Here is a 26,585-nt window from a genome sequence, read left to right as displayed (position 1 = left end):
TTTCTCTTGTATTGTAGGTACAAAAAAAAAAAGTAATTTTTGATCTTTAGTTAAAATATAAGAAGAGGAAGACAATGGTCATAGGAAGAAAAATAAAGAAGTTAAACTTGAGAATTCTAAATGTGGCAGTATAGCAAGCAGACAGCTTCAAATACTTGGGGTGTACTATAAGCAGTAACATGAGCTGCTGCCAGGAAGTCAAAAGGAGGACAGCAATGGCCAAGGAAGCCTTTAATAGAAAAAGGAGCATCTTCTATGAACCTCTGGAAAATGATTAAGAAAGAAACCAGTGAAGTGCTTTGTGTGGAGTGTGGCATTGCATGGGCATAAACATGGATATTACGGCGAAGTGAAGTGAAGCGAATAGAAGCATTTGAAATGTGGATATGGTGAAGAATGGAATGTGTGAAGTGGAGACAGACAGAATAAGAAATGAAGCTGTGTTGGAAAGAGTGGGTGAAGAAAGAATGATGCTGAAACTGATCAGGAAGAGGAAAAGAAATTGGTTGGCTGAGAACAAGTTGCCTACTGAAGGATGCATTGGAAAGAATGGTGAACAGGAGAAGAGTTTGGGTCAAAAGAAGATATAATAGGTGACATTAAGATATATTGATCATATGAGGAGACAAAGAGGAAGGCAGAAAATAGAAAAAATTGGAGAAAACTGGATATGCAGTGAAACCTCTGCCTTTGGGCAGAACACTGAATGAATAAGTTAAAATATAATAGCAGAAATTCTTCTCAAGGAAAGCAAGTCTGAACTGAAATTTATTCAAAGGTATATTTAAAGTGAGAGAAAATTTTCAAATTTTAATTTTCCCCATAATTTGAGAATTAGTACGATTATTTTTAAAACGCTAATATTTGTAACTAATATTTATATGCTAAATTCAACATAGCTTCTTTTTCTCATATTATAGATAATTCTCTACTTATCAGTATTACTAAATTAAAAAATTGCAATTTTACTAACCAGAGGAAGCCCAACTGCATGCTGACCCGGGATAGTGGGTACCACTTTGCCAGTGAGCAAGATGCGTTGTTGCTCATCGTACAACCTATGCAGCGCTGCTTGATCTGCTGGAGTCAGAACTCTCTTGCCTGTCACAGACTGGATCTGCAGCTGCACTGCCTTCAAATGCTGTCAAAACAAAACTCTTCATAAGTCAAAATACCATCTCTTACCCAAATACAACACAAGATTAAATTTAACATCACTCCTCTCCTCTCTCAAATTCCAGTATAGTGAGAAAATTATATTTTTGAACACAATTTCAACTAGTTCCAAAATAATTTCTGAAGTATTATTATTATTATTGTTGAATTTTATCCTACAACTTATATGACGACAAATTTATGTCTTCTTTTAAAGAGAAAAATTTATTTTCTCCAAAGTCAGTTTGTGCGAATTTCACTGAGGATTTTCTTCTATCAAGGAACTCTCAATCTTACCATGTGTATAGTGCGGATCACCTTACTTAATACCTAATACCCTAAGGGTGAAACCTAACCATTTTTCCCCTATTACTACATACGCTAGTGGATTATAGTGATTTTCTAGCTTTCCAACTTCGTTTCCAATTTCGGGTACTGACAAATACTACACCTGGCAGTTATTTTCTAACTGTTATTTTGGCAGCAACAATTTCGGTTTGCAGTAAAGGAAGCTGATGAAAATGAAAACAAGTAAATATATTTTTAGGTTAGGTCTCATGAATCATAAACTGTTTAGTCAAAGCAATGAATTTCATATTGCCAGACGAAATAGATTTTAATATTAGATTATACTAATCATAATTACCAACATAATATGCAAGAAGTCCAGGAGAAAAATATACTGTATCATACTATATTGTACCATTTAGGAAACACCTCGCAACATAAAAATGAGATGTGGTAAATAAGCAAGACATTATTGTTAATCCTGTATTATTATTATTATTATTATTATTATTATTATTATTTCAGTACGTTGTGTTGTGTTTTACCCCTCTTTGGAGATATCTGGTATTAGTTGGCAACACTGAAGAGACAGCCAAATTAGATTTTAGGAACTACACTTACGTGATCCTCACTATACAGATAGTAAAGAAAATGATTCAGTATCCTTGAGGTCTAAAATATTTCAAGTTTATTCTGATGTGAGCTTGGTTTGCAAAAATATGAAATTAAGTCATTCTGCTGTGAAATGCCACTATTATAAACGTTGCAATTACGAATTTTTCAGATTAACGAAATAATTTTTTAGACCCAACTGTTTTACTATTAAGTTATATGTTAAAAATGTTCAATTTAAAGAACACATAAGTAACACACTATTCAATTTACATAATAATAATTCATCTCTCTACAAAAAAAAAAAAAAGTGGCTATTTTAACTAAATCAGGCCTAATAAGCAGTTGAAAATTACTTAAACTAAATTCGAAATAAAATAAAATAAACGAGTTATTACTAGGTACCGGTCACCCTTGGTTTAAGTGAGTTTTCTGAATGCACTTCTGTAGCAATGATTGCTGTGGTTTAAATTTATATTTAAACGAAATGGTTTAATAAAATCGAACTTTCGAAGGCAGTTTGTTCCTAAACGTTGTTGAGGGAAGAAGTAAAGAAGCAGGTATGGCAGAAAGAAAGACAAGAAGCAGTTTTTGGTAGACAAGAAGAGTAAAATCATTGAAGAAGTAGACAGAGGAGAGAAGAAAAGCGAAGTCGCAAGAAAATATGGCATAAGTGCATCGACACTTTCAACATTTCTCAAAGACAGAGTAAAAATTGAGAAAAGTATTAAATCTGACGCCATTGGACTTCAAAGAAAGAAGATATGAAGTGCTGCCAATGAAGAAGTGGACAGTGCTTTGTATGTGGTTTAACAATGCAAGATCCAAGAATGTACCAGTTAGTAGTCCTCTCTTATGCAAGAGAGCTTGATCATTTGCAAGCTCATTCGGATTAGAATTCAAAGGAAGCACTGGTTGGCGTCGAAGATTTCGTGAGAGATATGGTATTAGTTAAAAAACTATGTATTCGTGGTGAAGATCATGTTGCATCTTCGTGGAAAGAGGAGCAGTTGCAGAAGATAATTGAACATTATTCTCTTGATGACGTGTATAACACAGATGAGACTGCCTATTTTTTAAATTAAATGAAACATATAGAGATGAAGAAGTAGAAAACTTTGTGATGTATATACCCCTGTCATGCAGTAAAATTTGTTCCTGAGGCTGGAAATGTTCCGGTCGGTCTGGCTTTTGTATTTCGTATGTTTCCACAGGTTTTGAGGCTGCACTCAGATAGCCGAAACTGAGGCACATTTCTTGTGGCCTCGTGGCCTAGCAGGTATTCACCCACTCATCAACCTTTACTTCTTTACTTACCCGGTCTTTTGTCAATGCTGGTCTCAAAGGTGGGATGGGGTGAGAATAACAGTGGTGAATTATCATGTGGTCCAGTGTGGTTATGTATTTTGGGAATATATAAATCAAAAGAGATGCGAAAAATAATGATGATAATAATTGTAATAAATTCGTTGTTAGAGTATACTTTTCTAAGAGGAAATAATAATATTGAAAGAAGGGAAATTTTAAATTAAGACCTACACCATCAATGACAATTTTTCAAAAAGATAATCTTGAAACACGAGTTTTCAACATATCCTAGTGTGAGCAACATAAATGGATCTTTGGTAATGTGGTGCAAAATAAACCTGTTGGTCATGCTTGTTGCTGTGGGAGAAAAAAAGATATATATATATATATATATATATATATAGAGAGAGAGAGAGAGAGAGAGAGAGAGGGAACAGTGTGGCCTAGGCGGCTTCAGCGATCTGAAAAATATTTTCAGGGGAATTTCAACACATGCTTATTCAGCTGAGCATAATATGGATTGCTTTATAAAAATGAAATAGTTACTGAAACAAACTCACAGCATAGCAACTTATTTGGTGAGTGACATGTTATTTTTTTTATTAATGATGATGATGATGATGATAATAATAATAATAATGATGATGACAATCATAAGTAATATATCACTAATTAACATTTTGCACGGGAGATAGCCTACTTAAACTAGTTACACAAGGCCTCACTGAATATTTCGGTCACCGGCCACTACCGATGATTACAATTATTATTCAATCTGTACATCAAATAGAATAGACTGGATGCAACAGGATTAACAATTTAACAGTAAAATAGTAAGCTCACCTTTTGATTCTGTGGAGTAAGCTGAATAGTTTGCACCTTCTGAATAATACTCTGCATTCCAACTGTTGTTGCTTGAGCTGTTGCACTTGTCACAGTACTGCCACCAGGCGGTATAGGCACCAGATGTGGCACCATGCCACTTTGAGACTGCTGCATGGACATAGTCTGTGAAGCTACACAGTGATGTTGCATGCTGGGCTTGCTTGTGGATGGTGTGAGATGATGGTGTCCACTACTTGTTGCCACATCAGCTGTCATCTGCTGAACGCCAATATTTGCTGTTACTTTAGACACTACAGACTGCAATGTCGCCATGGTTGTTGCTGTTGATGTTGCTGTACTGCCGATCTGACACAAAATATTTGTTGGTGTGTTCTGCACAACAGAACATATGGAAGTCAGAGGTGGCACTGTGTTTGTAACAGCAGCATTACTGGTGTTACAGCTCACTGTAGACACTCGTGGGGATTGTTGTGTTAAAGTAAAAGGAGGTGCAGTGACATAGAACGAGGCATCATTTCCTGTAGTTCGTGCAACATGCTGTGTGCTCTGACAGACTGTATTGATCTTAGCAAAGTTCCTCTCTTGCAGTGGACTCTTCACCGGGTCTGTGACAGTACCAGTACTGTTGCACTGTCTATTTGAAATGCTAATGTTGGCGGATGACACAACTGGGAGAATCTTTGATGCACGTTGTTGTTTTGGTTTCTTTTTCTTTGGAGTCTGAACTGCTGCTGTATTAGGCTGAACAAGTTTCACGAGATTAGGATGTGAGTGTGCAATGCTGTCTAGGAATGTTGTCTGGAGACTGGTGGTGGTAGGAATACCGAGCGAGATGGTTTGAGTCTCTATGGACTGTTGATTCTTCCTCGTTGTAGTCACATTGGAGGAGGCTGGTGTACTCTGGCTTACAACTGGTTGGTTAATAAGACCTATCACTGCAGTTGTGCTACTGGCAGGTCCACTTCCGCCAGGTGGCGGAGAACCAATTGAAATGCTTGAATTGTTCGAGTCTGAACTACATCTTCGAAGAGTACTTGGAGTTCCTGTTCCTGCATTTAACTGTTGCAGAAGTACTGATGGCTGCTGAGGAAGCAATTTTGTTGTTGCATTATTAGCTGCAGCCACAATCGATGGCTTATTGCTTACTGTGGCACTGAAAGTCTCTGGGCTTCCACCAATCAAGATCGTTCCTGTTTGTGTGTTGAATGCTAGGCCCTGACCAATGGCTTTGCTAATAGCATTTTGGGTAAGATGCAGTTGAGGCATATTGATTATCCCAGGCGCTGCAGCATTTTGAGCTTGCTGAAGACATTGAATGAGTTGAGGAGCTGCCAAGACTGACATTCCACCAGGATGCGCAATTAGTAACTGTTCTCCACCAAAATTACCACCCCCTGAGGTCATGACAGGTGCTGTCACAAGGGGTATGCTTCCTCCCGTGGTGGACACCAATCCTTGGATGTTGGAGAATGGATGGAGTCCTAGGAACGTGGGAGCAGCATCTCCACTGGGCTTTGAGGCCGAGATGAATGGAACAGGATCATGTTGCTTAGGACCAAGATGAATGCTTGGATGAATAATTTCAGTCTGAGTTGTTGCAGAAGTCTGTTTCTGAATGGTGTCCTGAGGAGGTTTGAGCGTCACCTCTTGGTGACAAGTGTGTTGGTGAGGGGATTTTGCGAGGAGCATATTTGTAGCATTTTCATGAGATGCAAGAATCAGTCCTGGGGAAGGTGTAGGTGAGGTTTTGGGACATGTACTTGTGGATGAGTCCACTTTATTATTAGCTGGCTGTGCAAAGGCATCCCTGAAACTGGTACAGCCCATTGTACCTGCTGGAGACTTTGCTTGTATTCCAAATGTGGCAGAAGTAGAACTTGTCAAGTTGCCATCCAATTTACCAGCAATAGATGCATTAATCTGACCAATACCAGAATTTGACAGTTCAGCAGGACTAAATGTATCCTTCAGGAATCCTGGCTTGCCAGCTTGATGTGGTTGCTGCTGCTGCTGTTGTGGTGGTGGTGGTGGCTGTTGGATCATAGTAAACCTTTCTTGTGCTTGTGACTGAACTGTATTGGTTCCAGCATTGATCTGAGAATTTGGTGAAGCTGAGTTGGTTCCCCTAGTAGTTGAAGTGTTTGTGCTAGCAGATATTAAATGTGGTGGCAATCCTGATGGTGACGTCTGCTGGAAAGAAAAAAATTAGTTTATGTAAGAGTTAATACATATAAATGACTCACTATGGAATAAATAAAATTTGTCCTTCCAAGGACCTACCTAAGTTGTGCTATAAAATGAAGGAACATAATGAAGTCTATCAATCAATCTCTCAACTCCTACAAGATATTGCAGTAAAAGGGTTTCAAGATTTCACAAAAATTGTTTAACTTTGTTCCATTAATGTCATTAATGACCATAAGACATTTTACTGTTAAACTCTGAATATGAGACATGTGTAAATATTGGCGTGCATATGTAAAAATTTATACATCATAATCAATTGAAAGAAAATTGCATTCAATAATTGCAGTGTCTGCGTTTGTGTGCATGTGAGTGTGTAAATGTCCGGAAGATTAATTTTTTGATTTCCTTTCCTTTGTTTTTAAGTGAAATTCATTTTCAACTGCTGTATTTAAATTATGACATCCATTTCAACAATGAATCGATCATGATTTCACTTGCAAATCTGAGTCCTTTTCACAAAACTTAACTTCTACAAAATTTTGAATTTTGAGATATTGGTGTATTCTTATGTTTTAGCAGCTGCTGAATTCATTGGTGTGGCCGAAATTTAGCTGAACTTAATATCTACTGCCAACACAATATTAGATGTTTATTATTTAAGATTTATCACATACAGAGCCTTTAAAAACACGTTTATCCATGAGTGTGTGGCCACACATGGTGGCTGGAAGCATGCTGTTTGTCGACAAAGTCGGATATTCATAGCAAAATTGCTGCAATTTTCCTTCTTATATTTTCTTCCAGTTCTTCCAACATACGTGGGTTATTCTGATATTATTTATTCATTTTTTTTTTTAACTTCCCCATAAATGGAAATCACATATGGTATTTCAAGAATATTGATTCTAAGCTCTCGAAATTAACGTGTCTAATAGCAAAATAGTCATGTACCACTTTATTTGTTCATAAATTACAGTCACGTGATGTGAGTAGAGTAAATTTCTGCAATTGTGTGTTGCATAATGGTAATAATGGCTCTACTGCTTCACATTCAAGTTTTTTCACGAATGAAGCACGGTTTTATTTACATGGTCGTGTAGCAACACAACAGATACTTCAGTACAAAAAAATTGGTGTATGATGTGCAGTGAATGCTTATAGAATTATAGGGCCTATATTCTTTTTTAATACCGTGAATGTGCATAGGTTTAGGGATAACATCATGACACCATTTCTAAAAGAATTATCTGACATTGTATGTACACGCGATGCTGATATAACCTCTGCAGTTGCGAGAGTCGTTAAATAAACCATATTAAAAAAATATGTATGTACAAAGGCATTTTTTCAACAAGACACTCCTACAACACATACACCTGATATATCGTTAGTATTAATTAAGGAAATTTTTAACAAGACAGGGTCATCTCAGTACGAGAATATGTCCAGAGTGATTCCCAGATCTACCATATGCGATTTCTATTTATTGGGATCTTAAAAAAAAATAATAATAATAATAATAAAGTGTATTGGGATAACCCACATACATTGGAAGAACTGAAGACAATGTAAAAAGGGAAAATGCAGCAATTTCAGAAGAAAAATAATGTGTGTTAATGTAAATTTTCTTAAAGGGTGTGAGAGATGTGTGGCGCCACAGAACATCATATCCAACATCTTCATGACAAAGGTAGGTGGTTATTGTAATTGTAATTTGCATGAGCAATCTATAAGCTGCTTGACCCAAGGGTCTATGAATATCGAAATCTGCCAGCAAGCAGTATGCTCCCAGCTGTCATGCATGGCTGCACACTCATGAATTAATGTCTATTTGAAGGCTCTATATAAATAACAAAATTACAAAAACGGAACAAAATCAGATTACTCATAACAAGAAACAAAATATTACAGCCTGCTCATAACTCTCTTATTGAGTTTTTTTTTTCTGTTAATTAAATTTCCATAAGAAGTTTCTTATTCTCCTTTGAGAAATTAAAAAAAAAATTAAGAAAACTATATTTGAAATTAAATTGAAAATTAACAATAGCTTTAATATGTCAATTTTCAATTTATTGTGTTTTCTCCTAGATTCTGATTTCTTCATTTTGGCAAAAACTCTTTCTATAGTAGCATTTGTTCTAGGTAGGGATAAGCCAAATTCTATAATTTGAGGAATGTTTCTGAAATACAATTCATGAATGGAGAAATGCTGAAACATTTCCAATTTCATATAGAGTTCTTTCTCCTGTCTTCTTCCAATGAGTGGCTTTATCTGCACTATCAAATTGTTTCACATAAATCCATTGAACTTGGCTTTATCGTCAACGTTGGAATCACCAAAAATATTTTGTAACTATATCTACACATATTTTAACATCATTCAATTTTAGGACATTGTTCAACAAAATTTTTATGAATTTTCCAACAAAACAGGACTAAAATGCATCCCAAAAAGAACTGTTGGGACAAGGAGATGGACGGTATAAAATGGAACTCTCTCTTTCAAAGTGGAATGTCTGGTCATATTAATAATAAAAATAAAAATCATGTACCTGAAGAAGTTGGGAAAGAACCACATGGTTGTTCCCACCACTTGTTGCTGCGGCATTGCTGCCACAACTTCCACTTGCAAGTAATGCTGACAACTGGTTCTGAGCAGTTGCAACAGTGTGCTGCTGTTGCTGTTGTCCAACTGTTGAGGGCAGGTTCTGGAGAAGAATGTTAGCTGCAGACTGCTGCATGAAATTAAGTAATTCAATAATATTTTAACATTTTGAGACTCTAGTCTCATGCAACATTTACAAACAACAAAGCAAATTCAACCATGTCGTACTGTGTATCTCCAAACCACAGCCAATTGAATATTAATGCCATATTAGTGATTAGCGTTCAAAATTTAGTCACAATTGATTATTTACATGTTCGAAGCATTTTTTTATGTTGACAAGTATTACAGCAAACAACTCATGAACTTAAATGTAATGATCCAAATAAAAAAACATAATTTTCAGCTAATATTAATGATACCTTACACAATTTATAATTATAGACAAACACGTTCACAGTAAATACTGACTCGTACCTGAGTATCAGAATGCAAAACAACATGGCCATCTTCTACTGCAAGCCTTAGTGAAGTTCCACTAGATGCACTCTGAAAAAGTACAAACACTGTACCTACTATTGTTTACATGAAATATTATATTGGATAAAGACAATTTACAGGTTTTAAAAGACTTTTTGGAGTACTGTAGCACCAATATACCAGAGCTACAGTATTTGTTTCTAATATGTAGTTATTAGGTTAAAAACAAGAGAAATTACATTACACTCTGGACTAAATAAAACAAGTAAATGATAAGGAAAATGTTATGCTTTCTTTGCATAGTGCATATCAGAGATGATAAACTTAAAAACACTTATGAAAATTGAGTATCATGATGATGAGATACTATTTTTCATAATATACGTTTTATGCACTTCATAAATATGCACTTGATAACAGTTTGATTTCTTTGCCATGATGCATATTACATTACTTTTTAAAACTGATTGGCTTGGAATGATTTTTCTAAAGGCAATCATTAGAGATAAATTTTAGTTTTTTGGATTGTACACAAAAGATATTCTTTATAATCCCAAAGGTAGGATACTGTGTATGACTTGATTTTTAAATAATGCATGGTATAAGTACAGTAAAATCATTCGTATCTGGCACCCAAATAACCAGCAATACCAAAACAATGGTACTTTTCGCTAAGCCAAAAAAACAAAAAAGTCATTCATGCAAAAGAGAAAAGTCTGATGGAGATGTGATGGTTTTCGTAGATCGCACATGCCGCATATAGTGTTTACTCTTTACACTGTTCACACGTGAAAACATAGACAAAAAACCCGTTATGTCCCTGGAGTGGAGGGTAGCATCAGTACCTGTCACTTGGACCTTGCAAACAATGTGCAGAGACGATATCTTTCAATTTAACACTTGAACTCACCCGTTTTCGAAGGGGTGTTGGATCAGTATAAATACGAAAGTGTCAAATTCTCTGTTCCTACAGCACATAAAAATGTCATTTGAGTGATGGATAGTATCATGGCTATTACCACTAAGCACTGCTGTTGCACAATGGATTCCGCGAAATGTTCTTATCCTCAAATCATCGAGTGCTACTTCATAGTATAGTTGCGATGTTGGCTACACTGCTCTTCATGTTACATGACTGCCATTTAAAATTGTCATAAGGTTACGAAAACTTTTAGCATTTTTTACGCTATTATGTATTACTATACTACAATAATTATGAACTGATGAATGTACATTACCGTATTCAGTACTAAAAATGAACACTGTACATATTTCAAAACTTTATTTTTAATTATCTATATGAAAATTACTAAATTTCAACATGGAAAAAAATGTTTATGCAGTACAGTGTGTCTTTACATAACCTAAAATAAGGGTCTGAGAACATACTGCCAACCTCATTTCATTTCTTTCTTTTTTCTTATGCAAGTAACAAAATAAAAATTAAAAGTTGTTACGAGCCATTTTAACTGAATTGCAATTTTTTGTTTATTTCAAATATCTCACTAGAATAATATTTCACGTGCATTGTTTCCAGGAAAATTAAAAATTAAAAGTTGTTTGGAGCAGATTTTAATTAAATCGCAATTTTGTGTTAATTTCAAATATCTCACTAAAATTATATTAAATTTCATGTGCTTGTTTCCAGGTAAATTGACTTTTGAATATTGTAACAAAATGAGTCCAATAGTTAGGAGGAATTGTTGTACATTCACAGATGGACAGACAGATGGGACACTCACAACACTTTCGGTAACAGGGAAAATATTTCCATGATAATCTCAAAATCCATATTTTGCAGCACCACAATAACTTCTCTAACGAGCAAGTAATGAACCATATAGAAAAAAATAGACTGTGTTGCTATATTTGAAATTTAAAAATTCACGGAAATATTTTCACTGTTGAAATTATGTACAAGTTATTGTTCTTTGAACGTAATTCAAGGTTAAAAATTCTGAAATGAGTATTAAGTAGTGGTAAAACTTGTACTACAGTATAAAGTGAATTTTTATGTAATCTCAATTAACAGACCTGTACTGGAAGTTGTGGAGGTGACCGAAGTTGTGCAATGAGCTGTGACTGTTGCTGTGCAGATTGCTGCTGACTTGCTGGAGACTGCTGAGTGTTCATGTCAATTGGGGCAGGGCTCTGACTGGCTGGTGTTATCTGGGGCTCATCTGTTTCATACAGAGCGAGATCCTCATCATCTCCAATGCCTGTAAGCATGGTAAGTGAAGCAATAATATAGTTTAAAAAATTAAATAACTGAGTTCCAACCACTGGACGGACCAGGTGTATTATTTTCCGTTACATGAAATAAGCTGTTTGAAAATAACACGGTCAGTTTCTGACATCTTCAATGCATGGTGATTTCATAATTATCTAAGAGAACTTGTTTCCATTCATTTTCTACAAAATGATGAAGATATCAATTTCATGATCATAATGACTTCCTATATATCCTAATGTTTGTACTCGGCATCCGCAATAGTTTATACTGAACTTAAAGGACTTTTTTAAAATCAGTTATTTAATTACAATGTATCAACTGCATAGTTACCTAATGTCGATGAAATTTGTGATAACAACAAAGTATTTTGGTAAAATGTGTCCAAGCATTCGCAATGGGATTATCTGATATTTGTCTTATAGTAAAGGAACCCTAGAAAGAAACTCAACCATACAATCTAATGAAGCATTTGAACCCATATCCAAGTGTAACCTCAGACCACAAATTCCACTTGCTACCACAAGACTACACTGGTGATTTACAGAATATATTTAGAACACTAAGTGATAAAATGAGGATGGTCAAAAGACTTGTTTTATGGTTATTACAATTACATTCAGAAAGAAATTGAGTAAGGGAGAACAATGAAACCATGTTGATGAAATAAAAAAGAACATTAAATTCCAGTGCTAAAATGTGTATGCTACCAAAATGAAATTAAATGGAAATGTTACATATTGATTCTTTATGAATTAGTATGTTTTGAAATACTCCTATTTTAAATGTAAATTCACATTGTGATGTCATTATTTTTACAAAACTCCACTATGAATTGAATTGGTTTTTGTTAAAACTGAGTAAGTCATTTTTTTTAGCGATTTTCGTTTTTTTTTACCAATTCATGTATTTAAAGTCAAGGCCTATCGAATGGCATTAACACCGAAAATGTCACGGTATTCATTACGCTGTATCTGATCTCTTCTTATATCCTGATTTGTGTTAAAAGAAAATAAGTCATTCATTGACTTTTTCATTTTTAATACAAAAGGGCTGGATGAATGTGTTCACTGTAAACTTTTATTGTCATTCCACCAAGCGTAATTATTAATATTAGATTTCTCTTCATTGTTGAGGTGAAATTGGTTGTGCTTCCCTTCATTGGTTGTATTATAGAACATTCAATTCACCTGAGAAAAACATCAGGAAGGGATAACATAGATATATTTAGTACATTAGAACCAGCATAGCCAACATACAAAGTACCTATTACAAATAAAAAGATAGAAGATGTGAAAAAAGTAGTGAAATATGACGTGTCCTCAGAATCCAACGACTTCTATGATGAAATAATCTTATGGCCTATCACTGAAGAGAGAGAATAGTAAATTTTTGTTGTATGTGTTACACAGTTTTTTTTTGTGATTTCTACAATCTTGTCTATATTATTATTGTATGCAGTTCTTTTCAGAGAAGTGTGTTACTTTTAAGCTACTTCTTCATACATGAAATGTATAAAAGTAAAGGCAACCCCATGAGAGGCCGGGACAGCCCAGAGGATGGGATGAGAGGTTAAGGCTCCCACTGTATATTGAATTTAATAATATTACTATTCTGTTATTTTTAATCTAATATAAATTCATTTTCCCTTGTAAAAATTCAATATATTAGTTTTTTTATAAGTGACAATATAAATGTTCTAGTTCTGCAGATTACCAGAATGAGTATAATTTTGAAAGAAATGGTTAAAAACTTCAGTAAAATAAATACTTTAAACGAATGCATGTACTTTTCGGATTTTTTGTTGTTAAAACAGAATAAATCAATTTTCGAAAATACTTTTAAAATAAAAATCTAGAGTTAATAGCCAATTTATATGCAGTGGTAACTGAAGTAGGAAAGATTTAAAGTATGTGTAAGCATAATCATTTCCATGTGGTTACTATCAATTGAAATTAACAGTTTTTCTTTCTACTGCAAACTTTGAAATTTTGACTTATTTGGTTTTCACAAAAACCGGTTCAATTTTTTACATAATTAACTCATCAGCATGTTCTTCATGAATACTGTTGAGCATTAAAAAAAAACTGGTAAATTCAACTACTTTCCAAATTTAAAAAATAATGAATTTTAAGAAAAAAAAAATTCTAATATTAATCATTGAATTTTGATACACAAATCATTACACAAATTTATTACATATGACTTCAACTTTAATTTAGTAAGTGCACATTAACCCACGAAAATCACATTTTAATGGCATACACAAAGAGCATATATTAATTCATCATCATCCAAACAAGTTTAAGGCCCAAGTCCTGTTACGGTCTCAGTGAGTCATTCTCAGTCCACATTCTTTTTGGACAGGCTAAAGATGTCTTCCCTTGGGAATTGTATTGAAGCATGGCTTTTGGAAGTCTATTCTAATTCATTCGTTGGACATGGTTTTTCCACTGCAGCTGATACTTGTTTATAAACTGTAAGACTGGTTGTAATTGATAAATTAATATATTAATCAATTAATTTCGCGTTTCTCGTATTTGCGTATCACTGGATATTTAATGGCACTGCATAAAATCAAATGATGAAAGGAGCTGAAGGAAAGTCATAATGAATGTGTTTAGGTATACATTTTATCTTGCAATGCTCACATGTGGGCAGTTGCTCTGCGCAGTCACTTCCACTCTATTTTTGCCAGTGTGGAAGGATAAAATGTATGCACTCTATAAGACTAATTATCTTAAATGGGGAGGAAAAAAAATGAGAATGAAATATTTTATCGCAAGTAATCGAGAAACTTTCTATGACATATTATTCTGCTGTCTTTCATATCTCTCCTATAGGCCATATCATTATTTACAACTGTGTATCAATGTATGCTGATTAATGCGATAACTAACAAATTAAAGTGATAATTCCCACTTTGATTACGATAATAATCCCTATAGAACCAATAACATAACACAGAAAACAAATATTCTATGAATTGATGCAGCCTTAAGCCAGTATGGTAATAAATGAAATGTAAATTAAGTTTCTTTGTTTCAAGTAAATAAAATATGTTCGAACAGAGACATAAAAATAGCAGATCTTCTGTGTTGTCTCTAGTCATTTGCATTATCTACACACAAATGGTAAAGATTCAAATTCTGTATAGGATAACTGAAACAATCAAACATTTCTCCACCCATTACTTTATTTCTTCATCAACACATATCCACAACATCGCAACCCATCACATATATTAATAAAAGCAAATACCACAACCACAATCACTAAAAGCTTTCATGGTCTGCACATAGATTGTACAAACAGTTGATTCTCAGGAATTGTGAGCTCCCTGATCATCCTGCAGGCACAAGACCATCACTTGAGATAACACAACGCGCACGCACGCACGCACACACACACACACCCAAAAATCCAACCCATCTTAGTATGGAAAATAATGATCTTCCCTCACTAGAAACTAAAAAAACACCCAAACTTTTCATTTCCAGCCATATGTGCTACCCTGACACGCAACACTACTGTGCAAGATATTTCACTGTTTTAATTACGTACAATACTATTAATAGAAAAATGAAGACACAAGTACACTGATCAGCCATCACCAACAGGATTAATACTTATATAAATCTCTGTATCTATAGAGTTCAAATATTAGGAAGCCTTCAAATGAGAAAGAGAAGTGCTCCTATTACTTGAAGTTCCTAAATCAAATCTCCGCAAGGGCTATGTTATTTATTACGCCTACTTTTTTCAAAGTCTTCTTAGTATTTTTCGCATTACACGACAGTCATCTCAATTACTATGCCTTAATAAAAGAATGACATTTTATCACGTAACAAAACATTGAGTACATTTTGTAGTGTTTTCCTCTATAGCCTCATTAGACAATGACGTATCTTAAAGAGAATTGTACAAAATAAAACTCAGTAAAACACAAACAAATAGGAAGTAGAGTGCTATGTTTTTTTCATAATCAAAATTCAGAAGCTGTAGTGTCCATTTGAATAATAACTTAACACAGAGTGAAAGAGAAAATTATTAATGTAAATTTTAATGTAATTTACAAACATTTGTTACTAAATGAATGTCATACTGGAGTGGGGATATGAATGTGATTTATGTACCAGTATCAACATACTGTTATTCCAAGAAGAACTTATTTCAAAATGCAGTCACAAAGAATTTAATAAAATATTGACCTCAATATTTCTATATATTTACGTCGTAATCTTTAACAGATGAAGCACAATTCCATTTGAGAAATTTAACTAAGGCATTTAATTTGTCCAAGATTTTGAAACAGCTATGAAGTATTTCAAGTAAGTTTACTCTATATTATTCCTATTCATATGTACAAATACAACATACAGTTTAACTTTCATGTGGCATATAAATAAAAGAGTGTGTAATTACCAACTACTGACAATTATTGTTTTTTGTTCATACAATGACCTGTAAATGTTATGGCTTTCAGATGTACACTGGATCGCAAAACTTTTGTCGTATGAAATAATGTGAGATATTATGTTGGCAGTAAGTCTACATAACTCACTCCACATATCCTGGGGAGGGAGGGATTTGAACTCTTGAGTTGCAGGTACAGTTGTATATACCTAGCTAATCGAACCAGAAACAACCTTTTAGAGCAACCTATATGTAACCTACAGAAATAAAACATTGAGTCCATTTTGCACAGAAATATTTAAAACATATTGTTTATTTCTCTCGAGTATTATAGAACATTCCAGGAAAATTTTTCATCTTCCCTGCACGTATAAATACCATGTTAAATCATAAATATAGAATAGATCGCATCACGTTTTGACAAGAAGATTATGAATATCCATGGGAAAATGTGATATTTTCAGATTAAAAGATTTTCTCAAATACCAGTCATGGACCTATTCAAGTATTTCGTCCTATTGGGTCCACAAGGTTTCAGCCAGAATATGTAACATCAAGACAATGCAGTGGACATGTTTCTGTCGCTGTTTGGGGAGGGATTTCCAGGTTATGAGAAGGAACTCTGTGTAAAATTGAAGAGAATTCGACTTCTCAGCAATATATCCACATACAGGAAAATATAATGCTACCTAGCGTGCGCATGTTGCAACCTGATAGAATTATATTTTTTCAACAGGACAATTCTTCCATTCACATATTTTTGTTGTATCAGATATGATTTCAATATCTTGTTTGGTGTTGAAAGCACAGACATTTGCTATTTCTGTATGCTTTATTTTTTATACACATTTTCATTTCATTACTATTTCAGAGTAATATGCAAACCTTTCTTTATGTGTGCAAAATATAAATTGAACTGGTGTATCCTACAGGATACAATTGACAATCCAGTTTTAAATTATAGACACACCCATAAAAATTTGTCTTAATAAAATTATTTACCCCATTTTTTAGAATATTAATCTGTTGATTGTTAGTGCCACCTTTAATCAATGTAATTAACGTAGTGTTATTACTGTGACAACAGCCAAAGGAAAATAAACTATAGGCGCATCGTAACATAAAGAACCGTGGTGTGAGGAGCTACAAAATGCTGTGTTTATTAAATTTACATATATCACGAGACCACTAAGTAAACATAAAGGATTCTCTTTAAGTTTAGAATCAACTAGCTTAGTTCAACCTTTCTGTTGTGAGGAGGGGTAGTTTGTTACCTGCGGGGAGGCTATCTGCTGTCAATGCTACTGTTCTGTCCTGGGGTGAACGAGGAAAACTGTACAGTATATTGGACAAAAGTCTTGCGAGCCAGTGTACAATTACACAGGGGAGGAAACATTTCAGAAAATTTAAAAAAAAAAAAAAAAATTGCAAAAATTAGAATCTTGTAATTATCTGAAGAAATTATACATTCAGGTGTACCACCAGAAAGTATGCTATATTTACAACAATGTGAGAACATACATCACTTTCTCTCTTTACAATGGTCAAAACAAACATCAAATTCGAATATATTTTGATTCATTAATTCCCCTATTGTTGCATGTTATAAGAAACAAATTATATAGTACTAGCACATGTACGAATGGTAGTACTGGTATATGTATGAATGGAACACACTTATGTCTCAGTCTAACGCAAATAATTTTAAATACCGAGACAGAAAGCATAGTGGTAAATTGAGCGAGAAAGTGAAAATAACTTTCCATTTATCTTACAACTAGTCACCCAATATATGTTAATAACAAACCATAGAAAAGTGTTTACCTGTTTTCCCAAGAGAGATAGGCTTATTTGTTGATACTGTAAGTAAAGAATACAGCGCCGGTTACCAAAAATAAGTAAACTCTTGAAGTTTGAAATAAATAGTGGTAAAAAAATAGACAGTACTTATATCTTTATCGTAATTATTATTAACTATGGGAGTTTAGAAAAAAGGCAAACAATTATAATTTGTCTGATGTGACACTACTAGTATAATCATAAGTGAAAGAATTGCTGTACATTATTTATATGAAACTAGTATATTATATTATATATTCAGTTTGTCTTATGAAGTCGCAACTATAACATGAAACTTTTAACAAGCTGACAAAACAATTGGATGTACTCACATAATAATGTAATTCTGTAGGAAAGATACTTCCATTTATTACCTTAAAATTGCAGAGCTCGAACTTAAACTGAAAAAAAAAATCTCTTAAATACCTTCATTCGTCCATGCACGTTTATTTTATAGGTAGCACTGTAAATACACAATAATATGTAATTAAATTAAGTGGAATGTCGTATCGAATTTGAGTCTCTATCTCTTCTATAATATCGAATATATAAATTAGTTATATTAAGCATAGAACATCAAGATCTGCCATTCAAAATCGATTCTAAATTATATTATGATTGCTAGACTGACTGTAAATCGTAACATATTTGAAATTACAAATATTTCGCAAGTGCAGTTATGTAAGAAATTTCGAAAGGGATCTTACTATGAGACGCGTCCAGAAAGTGAGTTACCCTGAGGCCGTTTACAGAAAGAAAAACAATTATATGGAAAGATTTATTGTGACAGATAAAGCAACTGTTGAGCTATTTTTCAGCATATTCCCCACCGGCATTGGACATTTGTCATACTGTGGGATCAACAGAGAGGTGCAAACAGCTATCACACACTGATTCCAATCCCAGATGGCAGACTTCTACAACACAGGGATACAAAATTGATAGCATAGTATGTCAAATGTCTCAATTCCGATGGGGAATATGTTGACAAATAGACTGCTGTATCTTTCCATGAAATCGTGTTTTCTTTCTGTAAATGGCTCCAGGGAAACTTACTTTCTGGATGGCCCTAGTATGTTCTCCTACTAAATGTGATATAGCTAAATTCACGACACAGGAATACAAATGTTGATTGCACAGTATGACAAATGTCTCAATTCCAGTGGGGAATATGTTAACAAATATCTCAACAATTGAATACCCCCTGGAATAAAAGTATATGGTGCATGGTTTCCCTATGTACTTATACCCTTATTCCAGGGGGTATTCAATTGCTGTATCTGTTCCAATAAAACTTTCCATGAAATTGTGTTTTCTTTTTGTAAATGACACCAGGGAAACTTACTTTCTGAATGGTCCTCGTATGTTCTCCTATTAAATGTAACATAAATTCACGAGTTTCGCTAAGTTCTGTTATGATTATGAATCGTGAATGAATATTTGCTTGTACTCAGTAAGAATGTTCATGCTTTCTTTCCCTGAGGGCACAAACAATCACGCAATCTATGACAGTAACCATTCTTGAGTATGTCAAATTTTATAACATGAAAATATACGGTTCATAGTGTTATAGTAAGTCAATTTTTACAAATAAAATAGCCCATTCATAACTTAATTACATTACTCAGAAGTAGGAAACTATATTTATTACAGATGTAAATTCTGGTCGTGAAAGTAGTACAAGTGCCATTGTGTGCAATGTTCCTGCTTTCATATATGAAGTAGTGAAATTTAATGCCACATAAAATATAAATTTAATCAGACAATACTGATTTCATTTAAATTTGAAATATGTGTTTTTTCATTTGCTGATTAACACAATTATACCAATCAATAACCAATACATTTCTGAATATTTAATTGTATGAAATTAAAAAAAAAATACATAGCTAATTATGAACTTTTATTTCTGGATAATTATCACATAAGTTAATTTATTTTACAAAAGTTTAATTTTGAATTTTCCTTAAATAATCACTAATCAACAAATGACACTAATAATAAGAGTGAAATTAAATACATATTTCTGAGCCATTAAACTATAATATAATAATCCAAGGCACGACAACCCATGAGGACCATGACCGACCAGCTGGCTGCTGGCCTCATGTCCACATACTGAAACAGAGATGGACGATCAACCAGAATGGAGGTATCATTTGGTTAGAACGATGATCCCCCAGCTGTTATAGCTGGCTTCCGTAACTGGATTTCACTACCTATCATAGCTCGGCAAGTGCATCACAATGCTGGGTGGGCACTGGTTCCATACGCTGGCCGAAATTTCATGAGAAAATTTTTCTCCATGAGGACTTGAACCAGTGTGCATTCCGTAACGTGAGTCCTAGGCAAGATGCTTTAGACCATGACACCATGGCACGTGACTTAAATTATAATATACACATGTTGAAATCAATTTGGCACTGTCATTCCAGTCTGACTGATTCTTCAATAATATGTTTTTTATATGTATTATATTTTATTGTATGCACCTCTTTGTCCCTTCTACAACCAATTTTTGTGTAATACAAGATTACAGTAATTACTGACTAGAATGTTCCGAAATAAACTCAATGAAGTGCATAGAATGTTTCTTTTAAATTAATCATCACATGGCACTGAAGTAAGTAAACACAAATCATAACACCAACAGGAACTTAGAAATTATATTACTAATTGGTGACATAGCACTCTAAACACAATTTACAATATAAACAAACTTAGAAGTTGTAATACTAAATAGTGATATATACTGTAGTTACAAATCATAAGGATATAACACAATACGATGAATAACACTGAAATCAATATGCAAAAATATCATAGCCATTACCTTTCATACACCATCCAATAAACCATGATTATTTGAGAAACAATCCTCACAGGAAAAACAGTTTGTTTCCTGCAGATGAAGCGAAGCATTTTGCTTATGGGCTATTCCATATGAAATCGACCAGTAAAAAACCTCGCATTTTTTTATACTCTAATTTTTTCCCTACTTATACAATGTACTGAGGGGAGTGCATTTTCAAAAATATACTATCGAAAGTCAAACGGTTTTCATATTATTGAGTGACAAATTTAGAGTATTTTATAAAAACAAGCCTCTTCCAGAGCTCAGAAATCTGGAACCATTTACTGCAGAACATTGAATGAGAGCTTATTTTGAAGCTGACATTTGGTAGGTTATGTTAAGAAGTAATCCTAACTTTTTATTGTACACAGGGAGACAGATAATCTGATTTTACTTGCTTTTAGGCTTTTTGGCCATTTGTAAAAATGTAAAAAAATATTGAGAAAAAACTTTGCATTATTAAGAGGGATTCGGCATTGTTTGCTTAGTGGCTCGGCAATAAGTTTAGAGGGTAATAAATAAATTATTTTCACACGCCTAGACTTGAACGGCACAGTACCGCACCAAGACTGCACGCACTGGCTGAGAGCTGAAGATAAGTGAGCATTGGGAATCATTTTACTCCTGTGTTTATGAAAACTTGTGATAAAGCTAGCCCAGCCATGACTGCTAGACGACACATTACGTGTTTGTCTCCTGGCCTTGCTTGTCTCGACTACCTCTCGTCTCACAGTCAGCTGGTTAGTTCACGCGCGTACTATTTATTTTCTTTATTTGATATTTTCAATACTTTCTTATCAACGTACCACCAGTAAAAAATATGAGTTTATTTGTATTTTCAATGTGGAATCTAGCCATATATTTTAAAAATATTTTTTCGTGGGCAATGAAGAAAAATCTAAATTTCTCCATTTCCATAAACAGTAAGAAAAACTGTTTACATGTCAATATAAACGTTAACTTCCCAGCATCAAAATAAACCATGATTTTGATCATTGGGTGAAAGGGTTTCGGAGCCACAACAGTTTAAAGTTGCTAATTTTATGAAAATACGATAAATTTAAATATTATTAATTTAAACACTATTAAGTTCTGATGCCTCAAACTTTGCACAAAGCTTTATATCACAGTTATCTACGGACAGAAAAAGTTTCATTGTATTTAAAAATTGCAAGGTCAATTTTCTCTATATTTCGGTCGATTTGAGATGGAATAGCCCTTATGCAGTTTTCGTTATTGTTTCATGTTCTGTTGCAAAACGTCCACCATCCTGAAAAATCATTTTGTCCTGGTTGTTGTCTTGCATCTGGTTTGATTCCAAGAAATATTTCCAGACTTGGCTTCAAGTTTCAAGGAATGCATGAAATTATCACGTTTCAAGTAATGCATGAAATTATCATGTTTTAAGGAACGCATGGAATTATCACACAATACTGCATGTATTTCAGGTGTAATTCTCTGCTCGAAATTTTTATAAAACGTATTTTGAATACAGCTGAACATGTTTTCCTACAAAGAATGATGTAACTGTGAACCCAGCAATATTGAAAAGTGTATAAATATAGTGAGTAACCATCCGTTGCTAATCCTTGTAATAGAGTATAAAATTTTCATTTCGCGAACTATATCCACACCACCTTTGAGAAGAAGATTGCAGAATGTCAATAACTCTTGTTTCATTTATTTGTCACCATTGTGTAGCACTAAAACAGTTGTATTACCTTGTTCTAATTTGGGGCAAATGACTACAATGTAACATCTTTCACCAATCCAAATGATCTCCTTATCACAGGTCTTCCTTTTGTATCAACGAGGACAGGTGAAATTTCACTTTTTTCGGTACTGACTGGTATATACTGGATGGTGCACGAAGAAGTAGCCCGCCTCTCATTTGAATGAATTTAATATCTAACTGCTGGAAATGCCAATATTGTAACGCCTTCTTTCTTCTGTACATTATAGGCCTACATATTAACTACAACCTCTTGAAGTGTAAGTACTTTGAATGGCAAGCACTTTCCTTCTTGGAGAAGTCGCTACCATGCTATTTCCTTTCTTGGACATTTTAATAAATATCTAAACACAAAAGAAATTCATTAAAACGTGAAATATATTTCTGTCCATTAGCCACGAGCATGTTTCATACCAAGTATGTCTATAAGCTACATCTTATTTAATTAAACTTACCTGAATATAGAGTTGAATTGGAATCACAATGCATCAGAACTGAATTGAGTATTGATATTAATATTAATACCAGTATTGTTAATTAATTATTAATTCGCAAGCTTTGTTACTTCCATTTTCGTCAGTTTCTTTCTACTGCAAACCGAAATTATTGCTACCAACATAATAGTTAGAAAATAATTGCCAGTTGTAGTATTTGTCAGTATCCGAAATTCGAAACGAAGTTTGTGAAAGAAAATTCAACCTGACAACTAGAATATCACTAATCCACTAGCATATATAGTAATAGCAGAAAAATGATTAGGTGTCACCCTTGGGGTATTAAGTAAGCTGATCTGGACTATAAGTACTGTAAATGCTGGGCAACTATCGGTGTTGGACCCCTGACTCATTTCACCGGCATTATCACCTTCATCTCATTCAGACGCTAAATAACCTAGATGTTAATAAAGCGTCGTAAAATAACCTACTAAAAAAAAAGTACTGTAAATAGGTATTTAGGATTTCAAATCCAATTAAACTTGTGACTTAAGTAAATTACAGCTAATACATTTTAAAATTGATTCATGTATGGTTTTAGTAATTAACTAGAACATAGTAAAACAGTCATGTATAATGCAAGGTAATGTTCAGTCAGAGCGAATAAAATTCCAAACTGATCACCAAAAGAACAAGATATTCAGCAACATCACTGAATTGAACAGTGAAGATCACGAAAATTGTAATGGTGAAAGGAGAAATCTAAACATTCCATTGGAATAAAAACATGCAGGATGTTTAAAGTTTCTGAAAAACTATTACTATCATTGCTGCTGTTACTACTACTGCTTCTACTATTATTATTATTATTATTATTATTATTATTATTATTATTTACTATTAATTATATTCACTGCCCTTGTACACAGAACTTTAATGATAAGTAATTGGATTTGACACAAGATATTCTCTTGCATTGGTGTAGTTGTGAGTTGGCAAGGTTTTGTTGCTTCCACATTCGTTGAGACTCAAAATGCTTTAGATATGACAAGCTGTATAAATAACTGGAATTTATATTTTAGAGTTTGTGTAATGCATTTAAGATGGGGATCTTTTGAATTGACATAATGGAAACAATCCACATTTCAAAACAATATTCAATTTATACTTCATTTCAATTAAAACATGGAGATGAACATCGTTAAAAGAGTGTTATCAGATATTTCTTTTCCTTCTAACGAAATAACATCACATCTTCATTAATATGATATTCTCAAGTGTGAAGGAACTTCAAGATAATATTGTAAACTGACATCTTTTCAAATAAAATTTCCATTAAAATTTCCTACAATATTTTCCTTTCACAGTCACATTAAAATTAGAGGAAAAGGAACAAAATTAGACGTAACATCTGTTAAAAATTACTGGTATACTGTTTTTCTATTTGTAGTGTATATTACCAACAATCCAAAAATGTATGCTGTGATTTTGTGATTCCCAGGATTTCATTGAAGTAGTTGCCTCAAATAATCAGTCAATCCTGGCGCAACATATTTTCATAATATGATTATGTAAAAAATAAGAATTCATATAATCTGCAATAGCTATAATTCTGTAGGAGGACCAATTGCATGCATTATGGTACAAAATGTGTTATGCCAGATAGTAACAGAGAAGAGCTCAATATAATACAAATATTTTCACCCACCAGACAGTTTCATGATGTTGGCAAGATCCAGTTTTGGTTCTTCATCTTTCTTTTTCTTCTTGGCTTTCTTCTTCTTCTTCTTTTGGGCAGTTAAAATGGATGCCTGTTCAGTAATGGTACCAGTACACTGATGCTGCTGTGCTTGCAACACTGGAGGATTCTGGCGCATGATGGGGAAGCTAGTATTTTGCTGTGGAGGTGCCACATCCGGTTGCGGTTGTGGTACAACCCCACTCACTGGAGGTGGCTGAACCTATTGCATATAACCAGCAATACATAAACAAACCAAGATAGTAAAAATTGGTTACACAGCACACTAAGTAACATTTACAACTAAAAAAAAAACATAAACCATTTAATACTGTCATTCATAATATCTACATTAATGCAAGCATCAATTAATTCCTGAGCATGTAATTCTTCACGTAATTAAACAAAACGATAAACCAAAAATATGATGCTATTTTCTTTCAAACATAAAAATGATTAACCTTTTACAATGTGACGGAAAATTTATCAAAATCTTGCCTTCAAAAACGAAAAATACTGTACTCGGGTAGTAAATATGATCTACAAGAAACATTTGTATGATAATAGGTATACCAAAACTTGTTGAAATAAGTCATACAGTGCTTTCAATTGCTGCTATTTGCTAAAACAAATCACAGACCTGTATAATGGGATGGAGTAAAAAAATGAAATTCTGATATGTAATACCTGCCAAATGTTGTGACATACAATGTATTATTATTCTATAGAATTACAGCCATTTTCAATCCCTTTTATTAAACTGTCTTGGATGTAGAAGAACCAATGGAGAATGATTCACACTTATTATATTCAAAATGTCAAATGTGGGTGCCCAATCTATCGTGGTACAAATCTGTGACCGATTCAGTGTCTCTGATCATTTACCTGCAGCCACTGAATTAACTGTTTGAAGGATGTAGTGATCATCACAAGAACAAAAAAATTGTTACTGAGCCAGTGGCGAAGCTCTTAGAGGCATTTGAGACTAAGTCTACCTAAAAAAAATTGAGTTATTATACCTAGTAACATTAGGTCTATAAGTTCGTAATAATGATATATCGTAACACTTGGTTTGACTCCAATCCTTCCACATATTTAGTTCATTGTTGACAGTCATTTCAGGATCCGAGAGTTCAGTGCGAGGCAAGGCTTGTAATCACAAGCTTCTAAAGGCAAGGCTACGACTTTGACTCGTAAGCTTGAGGGGAGATCAGGGAGGGGGTATCGATTCGCTACATCTCCGTGCTAAATGAGGCTAGCCTTGTAGCCTACTGTCACAATAATACGTCGCAATGTATTGGTGTTCTATGAATGGGCTGTGTTGTTGAGCATTAGTTTAATCAAAAGTGCATGCATGTATGTGTTACATATTAATTAATTTTATGTAAATGGCTCATACTGAGAGAACATAGAAGTCATTATTTATTTGTAGAATTGAAAGAGAAACCGTTTTAGTTAGACTATGAAAAAAAAAATGTACTTACAAAGATAGGAGATTGACACTACATTTACTTATTAAAATAGCAGATGTAGGAAGACAAAATAGAAATTTTCAAAATTCAATTCTTGTGGAGTCTATGTCACAAAAAATATTTTGATAGAAAAGCCGAGAAACATCTGCTGTATAAAAAGATACAAGGTAAGCATATTTTTTCAGTCTACCCAACATTTACACCTTAGCTTCGTCATCGTTATTGACAGGAATGAAGTCCAGAAACTGCATGAAAATAAACATTCCAATTTAGAAAATAATTTTATAGTTACTATTTTAGATGCGAAAAGATTATATTTTGATGGTAGAAAAGAAGAAACCTTGAAAAAATTGAAATTGTGTCTCATTGAATAGTAGTAAAAGAGGAGC

General features: G+C 33.7%; 1 protein-coding gene across 15 annotated transcripts in view; it reads right to left on the bottom strand.

Moving 5' to 3' along the window:
* LOC138707703 (mucin-2-like) overlaps positions 1 to 26,585 on the bottom strand; it is a 153,079-nt gene that overhangs the window by 48,813 nt on the left and 77,681 nt on the right. For 13 of the 15 annotated variants that reach the window (XM_069837538.1, XM_069837539.1, XM_069837540.1 and 10 more), the window contains 6 exons: positions 24,695 to 24,947; positions 11,516 to 11,700; positions 9,479 to 9,550; positions 8,949 to 9,131; positions 4,207 to 6,399; positions 974 to 1,141 (listed from right to left, as the gene is read on the bottom strand). In XM_069837538.1, coding sequence (XP_069693639.1) covers positions 974 to 1,141; positions 4,207 to 6,399; positions 8,949 to 9,131; positions 9,479 to 9,550; positions 11,516 to 11,700; positions 24,695 to 24,947 — 3,054 coding nt within the window. The remainder of the gene's footprint in view (positions 1 to 973; positions 1,142 to 4,206; positions 6,400 to 8,948; positions 9,132 to 9,478; positions 9,551 to 11,515; positions 11,701 to 24,694; positions 24,948 to 26,585) is intronic. The other 2 variants (XM_069837530.1, XM_069837533.1) reach the window with 2 other exon arrangements.

The sequence above is a fragment of the Periplaneta americana genome, chromosome 10, assembly GCF_040183065.1.
Source record: "Periplaneta americana isolate PAMFEO1 chromosome 10, P.americana_PAMFEO1_priV1, whole genome shotgun sequence".
In the NCBI taxonomy this organism is placed as follows: domain Eukaryota; kingdom Metazoa; phylum Arthropoda; class Insecta; order Blattodea; family Blattidae; genus Periplaneta; species Periplaneta americana.
Note: the sequence above shows the minus strand (reverse complement) of the source record. Positions and strands in the feature narration are given on the sequence as shown.